Raw genomic sequence first — 16,696 nt, forward strand, 5'->3', positions numbered from 1 at the left:
CTTCCAAGAGTCCTTAAACATTAAAATATAATTTTAAAACATTTTCACATATAACACACTGTTACGAAACAACAGACATAATACACTGACATATTAACCAGATAAATACTCTAACAGTCTGAAAAGATAGATTGATTCCTTCATCTACCATAGTCCTGCATCACCTTCAAATGTTTTATGTTTAAATGGTTCTAAAGTATTGTTTGCATTTACAGTGCATTTGGAAAGTATTCAGACCCCTTCCCTTTTTCCACATTTTGTTGCGTTACAGCCTTATTCTAAAATTGATTAAATTACTTTTTTCCCTCATCAATCTACACACAGTACCCCGTAATGACAAAGCGAAAACAGGTTTTTAGAAATGTAAAAAACGGAAATACTTTATTTACATAAGTATTCAGACCCTTTGCTATGAGACTAGAAATTGAGCTCAGGTGCATCCTGTTTCCATTGATCATCCTTAAGATGTTTCTACAACTTGATTGGAGTCCACCTGTGGTAAATTCAATTGATTGGACATGATTTGGAAAGGCACACACCTGTCTATATAAGGTCCCACAGTTGACAGTGCATGTCAGAGCAAAAACCAAGCCATGAGGTCGAAGGAATTGTCCGTAGAGGTCCGAGACAGGATTGTGTTGAGGGACAGATCTGGGGAAGGGTACCAAAACATTCCTGCAGCATTTAAGGTCCCCAAGAACACAGTGGCCTCCATCATTCTTAAATGGAAGACGTTTGGAACCACCAAGACTCTTCCTAGAGCTGGCCGCCCGGCCAAACTGAGCAATCGGGGGAGAAGGGCCTTGGTCAGGGAGGTGACCAAGAACCCGATGGTCACTCTGACAGAGCTCCAGAGTTCCTCTGTGGAGATAGGAGAACCTTCCAGAAGGACAACCATCTCCGCAGCACTCCACCAATCAGGCCTTTATGGTAGAGTGGCCAGACGGAAGCCACTCCTCAGTAAAAGGCACATGACAGCCCGCTTGGAGTTTGCCAAAAGGCACCTAAAGGACTCTCAGACCATGAGAAACAAGATTGTCTGGTCTGATGAAACCAAGATTGAACTATTTGGCCTGAATGCCAAGCGTCACGTCTGGAGGAAACCTGGCACCATCCCTACGGTGAAGCATGGTGGTGGCAGCATCATGCTGTGGGGATGTTTTTCAGTGGCAGGGACTGGGACACTAGTCAGGATCGAGGGAAAGATGAACAGAGTAAAGTACAGAGAGATCCTTGATGAAAACCTGCTCCAGAGCGCTCAGGACCTCAGACTGGGGCGAAGGTTCAACATCCAACAGGACAACGACCCTAAGCACACAGCCAAGACAAAGCAGGAGTGGCTTCGAATGTCCTTGAGTGGCCCAGCCAGAGCCCGGACTTGAACATGATCGAACATCTCTGGAGAGACCTAAAAAATAGCTGTGCAGCGACTCTCCATCCAACCTGACAGAGTGTTACGAACCCCGTGGCTCTAAACATCTAGGGTGGATGGACATGAGACCCGTAACATAAATTCATGTAAATTATAAGTGTGGCATGGAATAGTGAGAACAAATAAGACACAACTACCATGAACTACCGTCAAACACAAAGTGTTTATTACTAAACACACGGTAAAGGTTTGGGAAAAAGGGCTGAGCAGGACCCAAGAAATGAAACAATAGTGTAAAACCCCCCTAAACTGATCTAGCCTGCCTAAAGAACCGCTAGGCTACTGCTACCATACAAAAATACAGTGGGTGGTCCGCTCAGGTCTAACTGGTGTTTATAGACAGATTTCTTCCTACGGGTAATGTACGCCCAAGGGCAACTAGCTTAAACTCCCCTTTTCCCAAAAACACACAAAGCTACTAAACAGGGTAATCAGCAATTTAGTGCGTACACAACACACAGGACACCACCGTGTCCATACTCACATATGGCAAAAAGTCTCTCTCTCTTGCAACAAACACAAGTCTGGTTTTATACAATGGGCTGTGTGATTCAACAAACGAGTAACAGGTGGTGCTATTCACAGGAATGTTCACTGATTGGTCCAATCAGCAGACACCTCAACGACCACCAATCAGGAACATACAGGACACCTGTGATTAGGGCAGAAAGAGTAGAAACACACAAAAACACAGGATACCTGTATCCGTAACACTCCCACCCTTAAAAGAGCAAACCAAAATGGTTTGCGACACACTGATCTATCACAACACCCAAAATTCAATAATCATCCTGCCGGGATAACAAAAAAAAAAACCTAGATCATTACACACGAGACAAAGCATCTGCCAACACATTATCTAACCCCCTTTTTGTGGCGGATCTCCAAATTATAATTTTGCACGACAAGTGCCCAACGCATAAGGCGTTGGTTCTGGTTGTACATCCGGTGGAGAAAAAACTAAGGGGTTATGGTCAGTATACACTACCACTGGTAATGCACTGGAACCAACATAAACTTCAAAGTACTGCAGAGCTAACAACAAAGCTAGAGCTTCTTGTTCAATGGTGGAATAGTTTGTCTGACATTTGTTAAATTTCCGTGAAAAATAACAGACAGGATGGTCCACTCCACTCTGGTCTTGCTGCAGTAGAACAGCACCAGCACCTCTGGCACTTGCATCTACCTCCAGTTTAAACGGCCGCTCAAAATCTGGGCGCAGCAAGAACAGGAGTACTACACAAGAGTGCTTTAGCAGTGTTGAAAGCAGTACAACAATCTTCAGACCATACAAATTTTCTCGCCGGACTGAGCAAATCCGTTAATGGAGCAACTACCGCAGAGAAATTTTTACAGAAACTACGGTAGTAGCCAACCATCCCTAAAAAACGGCGTAGCTCTCTTCTGGTGGTAGGTGCGGGAAATACGTTTATAGCTGAGACCTTGGCATCTACAGGGCGCACCTGACCATGGCCGACCTGTTTACCCAGATAAGTAACAGTGGCCTTCCCAAACTCGCACTTTGCTAAGTTCAGGGTTAGAGAAGCGGTTGCTAGACGTTCACACACTACCCTTAGAGTGTTAACATGATCAGACCACTCAGTTGAATAAATGACCAGATCATCAAGGTAAGCACTACAATTAGGAACTCCAGCCAATACTGTGTTAACCAGGCGTTGGAAAGTGGCTGGTGCGTTCGCATCCCAAATGCCATGACAGCATATTGTAGGAAGTGATCTGGGGTCACAAAGGCAGAGATGTCGGAGGCACGTGGGGTTAACGGCACCTGCCAGTAACCTTTAGAAGATCTAATTTGGTTACATAAGTAGCAGCACCAACAGTATCAATACAGTCATCCAGTCTGGGTAACGGGAACGAGTCGGGCACTGTGACAGCATTGACTTTCCGATAGTCCGTACATAATCTGGATGTCCCATCAGGTTTAGGAACCAGAATGCACGGAGAACTCCAAGGACTTGAACTTGGCATAGCCAGGTTATTCTCCAGCAAATAACCGACCTCACCCCCTCATTATCTTTCTCTTAGCGACGTTGACACGATAAGGATGTTGCTTGATAGGTGCAGCGTTTCCAACATTAATGTCATGTTCTAACACATTTGTACATGTAGGAACATCATTAAAAAGACATGGAAAGCTGTGTAACAGTCTCACAATATCATCTGACTGTCTGTCCGTTAAATGAATCAGGCTTGACGGGAGAGACAGCAGCATCTCTGAATTGGGCAATCTAGCACACTGCTGCTGAGTATTGCGCAACTCCAAACCATCTCCGTCCACATCATTAACATGACCTCCCACTACAGCCGTAGCAGCAACAGAGACAGCCGACTCGGCCAGTTTCTCTGGACTGTCTACCTGAGTGATGGGTCTGTTGTGGTATGTCTTCAACATGTTAACGTGGCACACACGAGATTGGCGTTTTCTATCAGGAGTCTGTATCACATAGTCAGTTTCAGTTAGTTTCTTTTCAATGACATAAGGCCCAGAGAAACGTGCTGACAATGACGCTCCTGGCACAGGCAACAACACAAGAACTCGGTCACCTGGCTGCAGTGAACGAGAAACAGCCTGTGTGTCATAGTGTCGTTTCATCCGTTTCTGTGAGGAAGACAGCGCTTCCTTTGCTAGAGCACAGGCAGCATGTAGGCGCTCACGAAAGCGACTAACGTAGTCCAACACATTTTCTTTCACACACAACTCTTGTGACAAAAACTGATCCTTAAGGACTTTCATAGGTCCTCTCATGGTGTGTCCAAACACCAGTTCAGCTGGGCTGAACCCTAGGGATTCCTGTACTGTCTCACGGACAGCAAACAATACTAGAGGAACTCCCTCATCCCAATCTTTCTCAGATTCCAAGGCAATATTTACGGAGCATAGACTTCAGGGTCTGATGCCAACGTTCAAGCGCACCCTGAGACTCTGGGTGATATGCGCTTGACACACGGTGTGTAACTGACAAGGATTTTAACACTTGTTTGAAAAGTTTAGAAAGGAAATTCGTACCTGATCAGTTTGTATCACCTTAGGTAATCCAAAAGTTGAGAAGAATTTGATCAACGCTTTACTCACCACCGGAGCAGTAATCCTTCGCAGAGGAATGGCCTCTGGGTACCTGGTGGCCACACACATAATTGTCAACATAAACTGGTTACCAGATTTTGTTTTCGGTAATGGTCCAACACAATCAACCATCACATGTTCGAATGGTTCACCTATGGCCGGTATGGGACAAAGAGGCGCGGGGAAATAACCTGGTTCGGTTTCCCAACTACTTGACAGGTGTGGCAAGTCCGACAGAACTGAGCCACATCTTGTTTTAAGCCAGGCCAAAAGAAATGTCGCAAAACTCGATCATAAGTCTTGGTGACTCCCAGATGTCCGGACCACTGGTGATCATGAGCGAGGGATAAAACATTTTGTCGAAAGGCTGTAGGAATCACTATTTGGTAAACAGCATTCCAATCTCCGCCAGCGTCAACATGGGATGTCCATTTACGCATGAGGAGATTACCATCAATGAAGTATGCCATGTTTTTCTTCTTTAGCTCCTCCTCTGAGACAACACTAGAAAAACATTTAGCCAGGCTAATGTCAACCTGTTGGTTAGCGATCAGCTGCTCACGAGTAACTGGTAACTGTATTGCTTCAGCAACAAGTTCCACATCCTTCTTCCTTTCTCTGGGCTGTTGGTCAGACTGCACCAGCTTACCAGAGGTAGCACCCGAACTATCCTCTGGGTCACACTCTCTGAATAGAATCGTGTCTGACAAATCTACCACTTCACCCACTTGTCGTGCTTGAGCACGTGTGACAGCACAAGCGGGGAACACATCTGGATAACCCTGTGCCAGCTCCTCGGAGAGAGACTGGTCACTTTTATCCAATACCTCCAATATGGGTATTACCTTTCCTCCGGCAATATCGTTGCCCATTATAAAGGTCACCCCTTTTACTGGCAACATCGGACGTACGCCAACTCTGAACAATCCACTGACTAACTCAGAGTGTACGTTCACAAAGTGCAATGGCACTGGGACGAAACCCATTTCAATTCCTTGTACTAACACACTGGAACCACAATATGTATTATTAGACAAGGGTAACACATCAGCTAGTATGAACGACTGCGCCGCACCAGTATCTCTGAGGATTCTAACTGGACGCTGAGACGCTTCATCATCTGATATAGAAACAAACCCCTCAAAAATGAACGGTTCATAACTGTGATCTGGGACAGGGACTTTCAAACCACATTCACTATGAGGCTTCTGTCTTGATTCCGGCCTTACAACCGATTTAATCAGCCCAACACCCGTTGGCGGCCTGGCGTGCTGAGGCATCCCCGGTTTGCGTTTTAGCAGAAAGCAATCATTAACTATATGTCCCACCTTATGACAATAGAAACAGTGACGCACATCTTTTGGGCGTGCTGGATGTACTGCTGGTCGACTAGGACTAGAAGTTAGCAACTCCGCAGCCCTGCTCTCCGTACGAGCCGAAAAACACGCTCTTATGCGTCAACACAAACTCGTCTGCCAATACAGACGCTTCCGACAGTGAGGATACTTTCTGTTCGTTCAGATAAACTACAATGCGTTCCGGTAAACAATTTTTAAACTCTTCTAACAAGATTAACTCCCGTAGAGAGTTAAAATCAGTTACCTTACTAGCACTGTGCCATTTGTCAAACAGATTTCCTTTGTCTCTAGCAAACTCCACATAAGTCTGAGTAGGAGACTTTTTATGAGACCTAAATCTCTGTCGATATGCCTCAGGAACAAGCTCATAGGCACGAAGAACAGTAGCTTTGACCACCTCATAATTCAAACTGTCTTCAAGAGGTAGCGCTGCCAGAACCTCTTGGGCTTTACCTGTTAGCTTACACTGAAGTAATAGGCACCATACCTCGTCGGGCCATTTCAATGCTACCGCTATACGTTCAAAAACACTGAAATAGGAATCAACCTCTGACTCCCTGAACACAGGTACCAAGGTGATCTGCCTACTAATATCAAACGTAGCAGATGACACAGCTGGTGAGGATGGCTCACTAGCAGGCATAGTATTAGCAGAGACTAACCTCGCTGTTTCTGCCTCTAGTTCCATTTTACGCATCGCCAGTTCTTGATCAAGCCTACGCGTCTCCAGTTCTTGATCAAGCCTACGTGTCTCCAGTTCTTGATCAAGCCTACGCGTCTCCAGTTCCATCTTACGCGTCTCCTGTTCTATCTTACGCGTCTCCTGTTCTATCTTACGCGTCTCCTGTTCTGCCTTACGCGTCTCCTGTTCTGCCTCTAGCTCCATTTTACGCATCTCCAGCTTGTCTTGCCTGATTTGTGCCCGCTCTTCCGCCTCCATTTGGAGCCGCTTCGAGCGGACATCGATCCTGGCATCACTGTCAGTCAGTGGGGAGAGTGGATCATAACGGGGCAATGTGGCTGGAGCCTTAGCCTCGTCCTCAGACACTGATGGGCTTACAGAAACATCAACCACATCCCCTACAGGAGCAGCAGACTCAGGCGGCGGTAACTCAAGCACTCGCTCGTTTAACAATATCGCTAGCACTACTTCCCTAACTTCTGCTTTCACTATACCCCTCGGTATGGGTACAGAAAAGTGGTCAGCCAAAGCCTGTAGATCCACTCTACGACAATTCTCAAAAATCTCCCACGTAGGGTTTTCCAAAAATGCTTCCAAATCAAAAGTAGCCATCCTACTAACTACACGAGCCGTCGACTACTGAACACACACAAAAAACAGGTAGTTACAGCTGCTAAGCTCAACACTGAACCAGACACTTACTAATTTGCACGAGTAGCATGGGATATATCCCGGACGAACCCCCACTTTATGTTACGAACCCCGTGGCTCTAAACATCTAGGGTGGATGGACATGAGACCCGTAACATAAATTCATGTAAATTATAAGTGTGGCATGGAATAGTGAGAACAAATAAGACACAACTACCATGAACTACCGTCAAACACAAAGTGTTTATTACTAAACACACGGTAAAGGTTTGGGAAAAGGGCTGAGCAGGACCCAAGAAATGAAACAATAGTGTAAAACCCCTAAACTGATCTAGCCTGCCTAAAGAACCGCTAGGCTACTGCTACCATACAAAAATACAGTGGGTGGTCCGCTCAGGTCTAACTGGTGTTTATAGACAGATTTCTTCCTACGGGTAATGTATGCCCAAGGGCAACTAGCTTAAACTCCCCTTTTCCCAAAAACACACAAAGCTACTAAACAGGGTAATCAGCAATTTAGTGCGTACACAACACACAGGACACCACCGTGTCCATACTCACATATGGCAAAAAGTCTCTCTCTCTTGCAACAAACACAAGTCTGGTTTTATACAATGGGCTGTGTGATTCAACAAACGAGTAACAGGTGGTGCTATTCACAGGAATGTTCACTGATTGGTCCAATCAGCAGACACCTCAACGACCACCAATCAGGAACATACAGGACACCTGTGATTAGGGCAGAAAGAGTAGAAACACACAAAAACACAGGATACCTGTATCCGTAACACAGAGCTTGAGAGGACCTGCAGAGAAGAATGGGAGAAACTCCCCAAATACAGGTGTGTCAAGCTTGTAGCGTCATACCCAAGAAAACTCAAGGCTGTAATCACTGCCAAAAGTGCTTCAACAAAGTACTGAGTAAAGGGTCTGAATCCTTATGGGGTGTTGTGTGTAGATTGATGAGGGGGAAAACGATTTAATCCATTTTAGAATAAGGCTCTAAAGTAACAAAATGTGGAAAAGGTCAAGGTGTCTGAATGCACTGAAAAAACTGAAAGGTTTTCGGTTTGCTCAGATAAATTATTCAATTTCTTTATTACTCTGAATCTAAATCTTATTTTGCCTATTTCTCTTTACACATATGAACAATATATTCCTACTGTAGTATTGACTAAATGTCTGAGACAGACAGACAGCAAGGTTTATACAAGTCTCCGCTGTTGAAAACTAAATGTTAGTCTAAAAGAAATGTGAGATAATGTCTAGATGCTTTTTATAGTGGAGATCAAGTTGATAAATTGCCAGGCTGGGCTGATGAGACAGTGGATTGCGCAGTCACATTTTACATTTTAGTCATTTAGCAGACGCTCTTATCCAGAGCGACTTACAGTTAGTGAGTGCATACATTTTCATACTGTCATAGATTTAGTCGGTGGTAACCTGTGGAATAGACACTGACTGGAATGCGGTTTTAACCAATCAGCATTCAGGATTAGACCCACCTGTTGTATAAAGCTAATTAAGTATGAGAGCATAGAGCCTTCTAAGAAGGCTTGACTGAGGTGGAGAGGCCTCATAGTCAATATTGTTTAAGACAACTGGCCCCCATTGACCCAGTCTGATGTTATTTTTACACCATTGAGACACTCAAATAGAAACACGACAGCAGCCACTTTCTCACACAAACAAACATGCAATCACGCACAGACACAAGTCCTCTCTCTCTATCTGTTCAGTAAAATTAGAATTAAAAATATATATATATTAAAAAAGGAAACCACTCTTGACAATAACACTCTTATAACATTATTGGTCAGTTACAGTATAGAACTGACACGCTAAACCGATACACTCAAATGTAACACTTTTCTGCTGTGGTACACAGACACACGTCACCTCCTAGTCCACACCTCCTCATCCTTACGTCTTTACACTAGTGCACACATTAACCCTGAAACACAGTGGCACCCTTACTCATCCACATGTGAACAATGAGTTTCTGACCAACAAGCAGCTCACAAATAGAGCCCCACTATCTAGCACACAAACACATACAGACCCACATACCCACACTCACAGTGTCAGTATAGATGCTGATTTAATGTAAGATCAGTTTTGCCTTTTAGCTCATAATGAATAAGATGAAATACACCTAGGGGGACCTTATCCCAGATCAGTCTCCCGAGTGGCGCAGTGGTCTAAGGCACTGCATCGCAGTGCTAGCTGTGCCACTAGAGATCCTGGTTCAAATCCAGGCTCTGTCGTAGCCGGCTGCGACCGGGAGACCCATGGGGCGGCGCACAAGTCGTCCAGGGTAGGGGAGGGAATGGCCGGCAGGGATGTAGCTCAGTTTGTGGAGCATGGTGTTTGCAACGCCAGGGTTGTGGGTTCGATTCCCATGGGGGGCCAGTATAAAAAATTATGTAAGCTGCTCTGGATAAGAGCGTCTGCTAAATGACGTAAATGTAAATGTAATCAGCACTCCTACTCTGAGGCACTTACAGAATCAACTGGCTCAGGTGGTTACAGTAAGGATATTATGTCAGAATGGGTCTCCCCATTCTCTCTGCTCATCCTCATCACCCACTGACTGCCTCGTAGTCCCTGCTCTCTCTCTTTCTCTTCCTCCTTGGGTCCATCCTTGGCTCCATCCATCCATAATTATTGTGTCCCTCCCTTGGTTCTCCCCTCTCTCCCTCTCAGTGGAAACTGCATAATTGATAGACATCTCTGTCTACTCCTGCACTCTCTCTGCTTGCCATAATGTTCTCTGGCAGCTACTTAAACCAACATCAATCTTTCATTGCGAGACCAAAATATGTTTGTAGTGGGTGGAGGGTGCATGCATGGGAATCATATGTGTGCACATTGGGAGGGGGTAAGAAAATAAACTTCTCCCCCTTATTTTCAGTGTTACCCTTTTTCATTTCGGAGGTTACTATGTACAACTGTGATTGATCCATTTTCAATTTGTGTTGGAAAGTTATAGCCTAGTTATAGCCAAATGTTGTATATGACTACATGACAGCACTTGGGATAATGTATCTTTATGCAGTCATTCTCTATGCGAGTCTATGGTGCAAGTGGGGCGTAAACAAATGAGACCACACCATCAGATGCATGTGTGTGATCGACCTATAGAAATCTCAAAATAACTAATATTATTACCATCCCTCTATCACCAAATGCAGGGCAGAGAGAGAAAAGGAGGCCAGAGAAGGAGTGAGTCGTTTGTGCCTGAGAGTCTGAGCCCAGTGAATTTGAGCGAGAGGGACGGCTGGGCGGAGACAAGGTGAGAGCAGCAGAGGGACTGGAGGAGGATGGAGGAGGATGGAGCTGGGTGAAATAACTCTGCCATGGTCTGTGAACCTGTCACAGGCAGGGTGGGGAGAGATATGTGGGTCTCTCCCTCCTCCTCGATAACAGATGTGACAGCACTAGTCTCTGATACATGTCCAACTGAAGAGACGCTAAGCTCTCTCATACTAACGGATGGGGGTGAAAATGATCACCTATACATTTATACTTGGGATAACATTCAAACCAATGGCAAACCATTAGGCTACAGCCTTTAGTGTTTAACCTGAATCACATTAAACCTCACAATCATCTATAGATGTTTTCACACTTGTGTTAGCGTTTTAAACCAATGTCAAACCTTCATTCTGCTACAAGTTTTACTGTTAAATCACTAAAACTTTTAAGATGCATTATATTGGCAACATGTCTTGTAACCATTGTTGTCACTTGTCAACCACCATAAGACGAATGTAATAACATGTATTACTTTGCTCAATGATAGGAGACAACAGATTATATTCTTTGTGAAGGGAGGAGGAAGTTGTGAATAGAGAAATAGTGGATAGAGGGAAGTCCACCACAATGCAAAGAGAGTAGGAACCTACTCCTATCTCTAAGGTAGGAACTTGACATTTGCTCTCATGCATGTAATAGAATATGAAAATACCTTGGATTTGCATAATCAAATGACAACAAGGTAACGTGGTTAAGTAAATATCAATACATAATGTTGGAATGAAAACTTGAAATGCTTATGGGCGGTGTGTTTCAGGAAATAATAACATGACTATTGTGGAACATCTCTTCCCATGTCTGATGGTTGATATAGATTAGGATATTGGAGAATTGGAGGTTGAATTCAGTACTGACCTCAGAGAGTTTTATGCAAGGCTATTTACAACAGGTGTGCGCGTGTGCATGCGTAGTGTGTGCATGCGCATGCAAATATACAGTAACCGTGTCCCTACATTATGGTTTGCAATGGCAGTAATGAAATCAGATATGATCCTTGAAGTATCATTCATTTCCTCCTTTCCATTTCAGGCACACAATGCAACACAATATTAGCAGGGACATCTTTTCAATCTTTATGGAGTACTGCTGTCTGTTTCTGTCCTCTCTCTCAGTTAAAAGCTTTCCACAATTTAACTAAATCTAGACCAATCACATCCCTATCCCTAGTGACACTGCACTGCTGCAATTAGTGTAGAGTTCCACTGCACTGTAGAGGTAAGAAGAGGGGAGATGAGATGGAGGGATGGAGCACCATAGAGGGGAGTTAGGGGAAAACTAAGGTACATTGGGTGCGGGAGTGAGAAACAGACAGGATGGATGGGCAGTATACCGTGTCAGGGGAATTTACTGTAGATTGCAGGCAGGGATAGACAGATGGTATAGCAGAGACAAACGAGGAAGGAAGACAATGTAATTTGTGAGGCCTGTCTCCACCCAGTATGATATCATCAGACTTTAAGACTGCTGAGTTAACATGAGCGCCCAGCTGAGCCTGTGAGCGTCGTACACATTAGAGTGAGGGGAGGGGAGGGGGGCGGCTGGCGGTGGGGGTGGCTCCTCCTCGCCTCTCTTTGGAGGAAGGATGGGGCAGTTATTTTTAGAAAAGGACCCTGTTCCATTTCAATCATATCTGGGATGCATTTTTAGTGGATGGATCAGGATATAGTGATATGCTGCTGCACACTGCTGTTATTCATCCCTCCCTCCATCCTTTCTTCTCTTCACTATCCCACTTGCATCCTCATGTTACTTTACAACCTCTGGCTATCTCTCTTTGTCTCTACCTTGTTGACAGCTCTCTCTCTCTCTCTCTCCCTCTCTCTCTCTCTCTCTATTCACAGACTCCCTCTGCTTTGTTTTATGACACTGCTTAAAGAAGCTGCAATTTGACCTTCCCCTCTTCCCTCTCCTCCCTTCTCAATGTATCTTTTTTACTTTTGCTCTTTTATGTGCTTCTTCTTCTCCTTCCCGGCTTCCTTTGTCGCCGCACTGTCGTTACATTGATACCCAATACCAATAACATTTTCTCTCTCTGCTGGTGCAGCACTTCTCTGTTCTTTCATCAGTGAGGCGCCAGCCTTGCTTACCCTGTGCACTTTTTGTGTCCTGCACTCCTTTAGAGACCATTGATCCTTGACATACACTACCAGTCAAAAGTTTGGACACACCTACTCATTCAAGGGTTTTTCTTTATTTTAACTATTTTCTACATTGTAGAATAATAGTGAAGACATCAAAACTATGAAAAAACACAAATAGAATCATGTATTAACCAAAAAAGTGTTAAACAAATCTAGATATATATTAAATGTGAGATTCTTCAAATAGCCACCCTTTGCCTTGATGACAGCTTTGCACACTCTTGGCATTCTCATGCTGGTTAAGTGTGCCTTGAATTCTAAATAAATCACAGACAGTGTCACAAGCAAAGCACCCCCACACCATAACACGTCCTCCTTCATGCTTTACGGTGGGAACTACACATGCAGAGATTATCCGTTCACCCACACCGCGTCTCACAAAGACACGGTGGTTGGAACCAAAAATCTCTAATTTGGACTCCAGACCAAAGGACAAATTTCCACCGGTCTAATGTCCATTGCTTGTGTTTGTTGGCCCAAGCAGGTATCTTCTTCTTACTGGTGTCCTTTAGTAGTGGTTCTCTTTGCAGCAATTTGACCATGAAGGCCTGATTCACACAGTCCCCTCTGAACAGTTGACATTGAGAAGTGTCTGTGACTTGAACTCTGTGAAGCATTTATTTGGGCTGCAATTTCTGAGGCTGGTAACTCTAATGAACTTATCCTCTGCAGCAAAGGTAACTCTGGGTCTTCCATTCCTGTGGGGGTCCTCACGAGAGCCAGTTTCATCATAGCGCTTGATGGTTTTACGACTGCACTTGAAGAAACGTTCAAAGTTCTTGAAATTGTCTGTATTGACTGAACTTCATATCTTAAAGTAATGATGGACTGTCGTTTCTCTTTGCTTATTTGAGCTGTTCTTGCCATAATATGGACTTGGTCTTTTACCAAATAGGGCTATCTTCTGTATACCCCCCTGACCTTGTCACAACACAACTGATTGGCTCAAACGCATTAAAAGAAGGAAAGAAACTCCACAAATTAACTTTTAACAAGGCACACCTGTTAATTGAAATGCATTCCAGGTGACTACCTCATGAATCTGGTTGAGAGAATGCCAAGAGTGTGCAAAGCTGTCATCAAGGCAAAGGGTGGCTACTTGAAGAATCTCAAATATAAAATATATTTTGATTTGTTTAACACTTTTTTGGTTACTACATGATTCCCTTTGTGTTATTTCATAGTTCTGATGTCTTCACTATTATTCTACAATGTAAAAAATTGTAAAAATAAAGAAAAACCCTTGAATGAGTAGGTGTGTCCAAACTTTGGACTGGTAGTGTATATGCAACCACAGTCAGCCATATCCAATCCACTCATGTGCACACTTGACCGTCCATACATCCAGCCAGTCAGTCAGTGAGTTCCTGACAGACAGTTGGCCAGCCAGTGTAACTCTTCCCCTGATGGAGCCATAAACACACCTCTATAAGCCTGCATTCTTTGCCAAGAGAGACCAGGATTTATCTGTAAGTGCCCTGTAAATTACATAAACTGGGGGTGCGTTATATAGTCATAATCAATGGGGCTCAGGCTTGAATCATCACCAGCATCACAGTGCTCTGCACAGCATTGCATCCGAGCCAAGAGATGCTAGGCCTGAGCGTTTACCATACGTTTTAACGGTGTGTACCGTCAAATAAAGTTAGTTGAATGGAATTGAATAGGATTTGTATATAAATATGACTGAGAGTGTAAGGCATTCATTTACATTTACATTTTAGTCATTTAGCAGTCAGGTACGGAGATGTGTGAGAGTAAACTAGTCTTATAAATGTCCTATAAATGTTTCTAAATTTAAATAAGGCGTCAATCACAGTGACCGGACATATGAAGGGCATGCAAATATTCCCCTTTAAACAGTTTATTTAGCTCACATTCAGAGTGAAAAACAACCAAAGCCCTTCTGTTGACGTGACAGTGTTACAGCAGGGAAGCCTGTACTGCACATCAACCTGGTGCATTATACGCACCAGAACAGGGAACTGGCCTTTTAGTCTACTGTCATTTAAAACCTGCACTCTCACCATTGCTTACCATTTCTTGTCAATATTAAATTCATAGCATTATATGCTTTGTATTATAAACACATGTGACTAGTCCTGCTGGAAATAATAAGGCACTGAAATAATGCAGATCCTCATGAGAAATTGGAATTCAATCTGTGCATAGTGTGCAGGTTTTTAGTTCTGTCTTATTCATCCCACTGAATTGTCTGTGTGGCTGGGAAACTGCAGGAAACCTCTTATGTAACGTGTTAGATATTCCATATTCTTGCAGAGGTGCACTGACTGTTAATTTAAGACAGTATTTTTCAGGTGTCTGTCTGTCATGCCTTATGTCCATCAGTCTGTCCTGTAGTACCTATTTCCATTGTATGCATGCATCATGCAATTTTATTCTGTAGGAATGGACATATCATAGAAATAGTAAACATGGCATAGCCACACATCCTCTTCTGACAGCCGAGGCAAGACTGGTATTATTTCCATCACTATGCTTGTGCATCAATTCGCCCACATTATATCTGCATTGTCTCCCACGGTTTCCTCCTCTTCATTTAGGTGGTGGGGAGGTACAGTATTGGACACAACACGAAATAGTATTACTAGCAGCTTTACACACGCACAGCCACAGCTTGCTCTATAGTAAAAAATAGCAAGGAATGGTAATGGAATTGAGTAGGCTAGAGATGATTTCAAGAATGATACAATGTTGCAAGTTCATGATGTGCTCGCCAAATGCAATGACATCATTGTATGAAATTGTAGCAAAGCCTAGACACATTTTCTGATTCCCACTGAACGACAACGTTGGAAACACATTTCAAACGAGGTTTAACGTGACGGTATTTCATGGCATGGGCTAATTTGCAATATCGAGGTAAACTCATGGCAGGTAGCCACCTATTGAAACACATGTAACTTCCACCACCTCCTACCGTTCAATTCATTCAACGAGCCCACGGTTCGTGAACTGTGGTCACACTAGATGAAACACCTAACCTAAACCTATTCAAATGGTATTGGCACGGCCCACGCTTTTTTATCAGATAGACGAGAACGTGTCTTCCGAAGACTCCTCACCTGCTCGTTCGCGGATAGCGCTTTCTCCAGTTGCCGATGTTTGTTGTGCCACACCATATAGTGAATAGGATAACGACTCTTTTCCGGAGTTTTCTTAGCAGAAATCATCTTCGGTTCATAGTTCGCCTTCTCTCCTCTGTTTTTTTTTTGTTCCGTATAAGCCTATCGCTTAATACTTCGCTTTTGACTGACTATTTGCTCATATTCTCGCTCTGTCGTGACATGTCACTTTACAAGACATGCCTTCCGCATTATAATATGAAAGTATGAATAAAAAATTACAACGATTTCCCTTGCAGTCCGTTGGTTATGATAAAGACTAGACAATAAACAGCCCTCGATCTAAGAAGAATCTGCAAGAGACCCCTTACTTGTATTTAATCTAGCCTACCTCTGTTCTCCATGCCCTGCCCCTCTCATACCTTTCTCTTCCTCCTTGAATAAACTAGCGAGGCAGACGCCCATCTATTCTCCGTTCCCTCCCATCACAGCGAATGGTGACTGAGAAATGTACTCTGCACTGTTGCGAGACAGTGATGACAGCCCGCAATAAAATGTAAGCAGCCAATCAAATAGAAGGGATGCTGATGAGAGTGATGTATAAATGCACGCGTGTTGAGTGGCTTGTGTGGCTACATACGCCACCAACCAGTCATAATGAGTTAGTAATTAACTTTTCACTTCATATGAATTAAATAAACTAAAGAATCAGCCTATATAGCTTAGCCTATACCAAAATCACATCCAAATAGCCTAAGGCCTACACATTTGATGATGTCTATTGGCTCATTGGCTAGGCTATAACACGGCTATGTTTTTGCAACATGAAACTCTCAACATTTATTTAGGATTTGTAATCCTGCTTTTATCCCCATATTATTACAGATTAGTCAATGTCTAAAACATCAGAATAGCATTGCCAGCCACCACTATTTTCCTTCGA

At 43.7% G+C, this 16,696-nt stretch overlaps 1 protein-coding gene across 2 annotated transcripts in view; it reads right to left on the minus strand.

The window, feature by feature from the left end:
• Positions 1 to 16,242, minus strand: part of LOC121567476 (ankyrin repeat domain-containing protein 13B-like) — a 38,471-nt gene extending 22,229 nt beyond the window's left edge. Inside the window, exon 1 of one of the 2 annotated variants that reach the window (XM_041877542.2) lies at positions 15,754 to 16,242. In XM_041877542.2, coding sequence (XP_041733476.1) covers positions 15,754 to 15,861 — 108 coding nt within the window. In that variant the 5' untranslated portion in view covers positions 15,862 to 16,242. The remainder of the gene's footprint in view (positions 1 to 15,753) is intronic. The other variant, XM_041877543.2, reaches the window with a different exon arrangement.
• Positions 16,243 to 16,696: the final 454 nt, after the last annotated feature.

This window comes from Coregonus clupeaformis, chromosome 6, assembly GCF_020615455.1.
Source record: "Coregonus clupeaformis isolate EN_2021a chromosome 6, ASM2061545v1, whole genome shotgun sequence".
Taxonomy (NCBI): domain Eukaryota; kingdom Metazoa; phylum Chordata; class Actinopteri; order Salmoniformes; family Salmonidae; genus Coregonus; species Coregonus clupeaformis.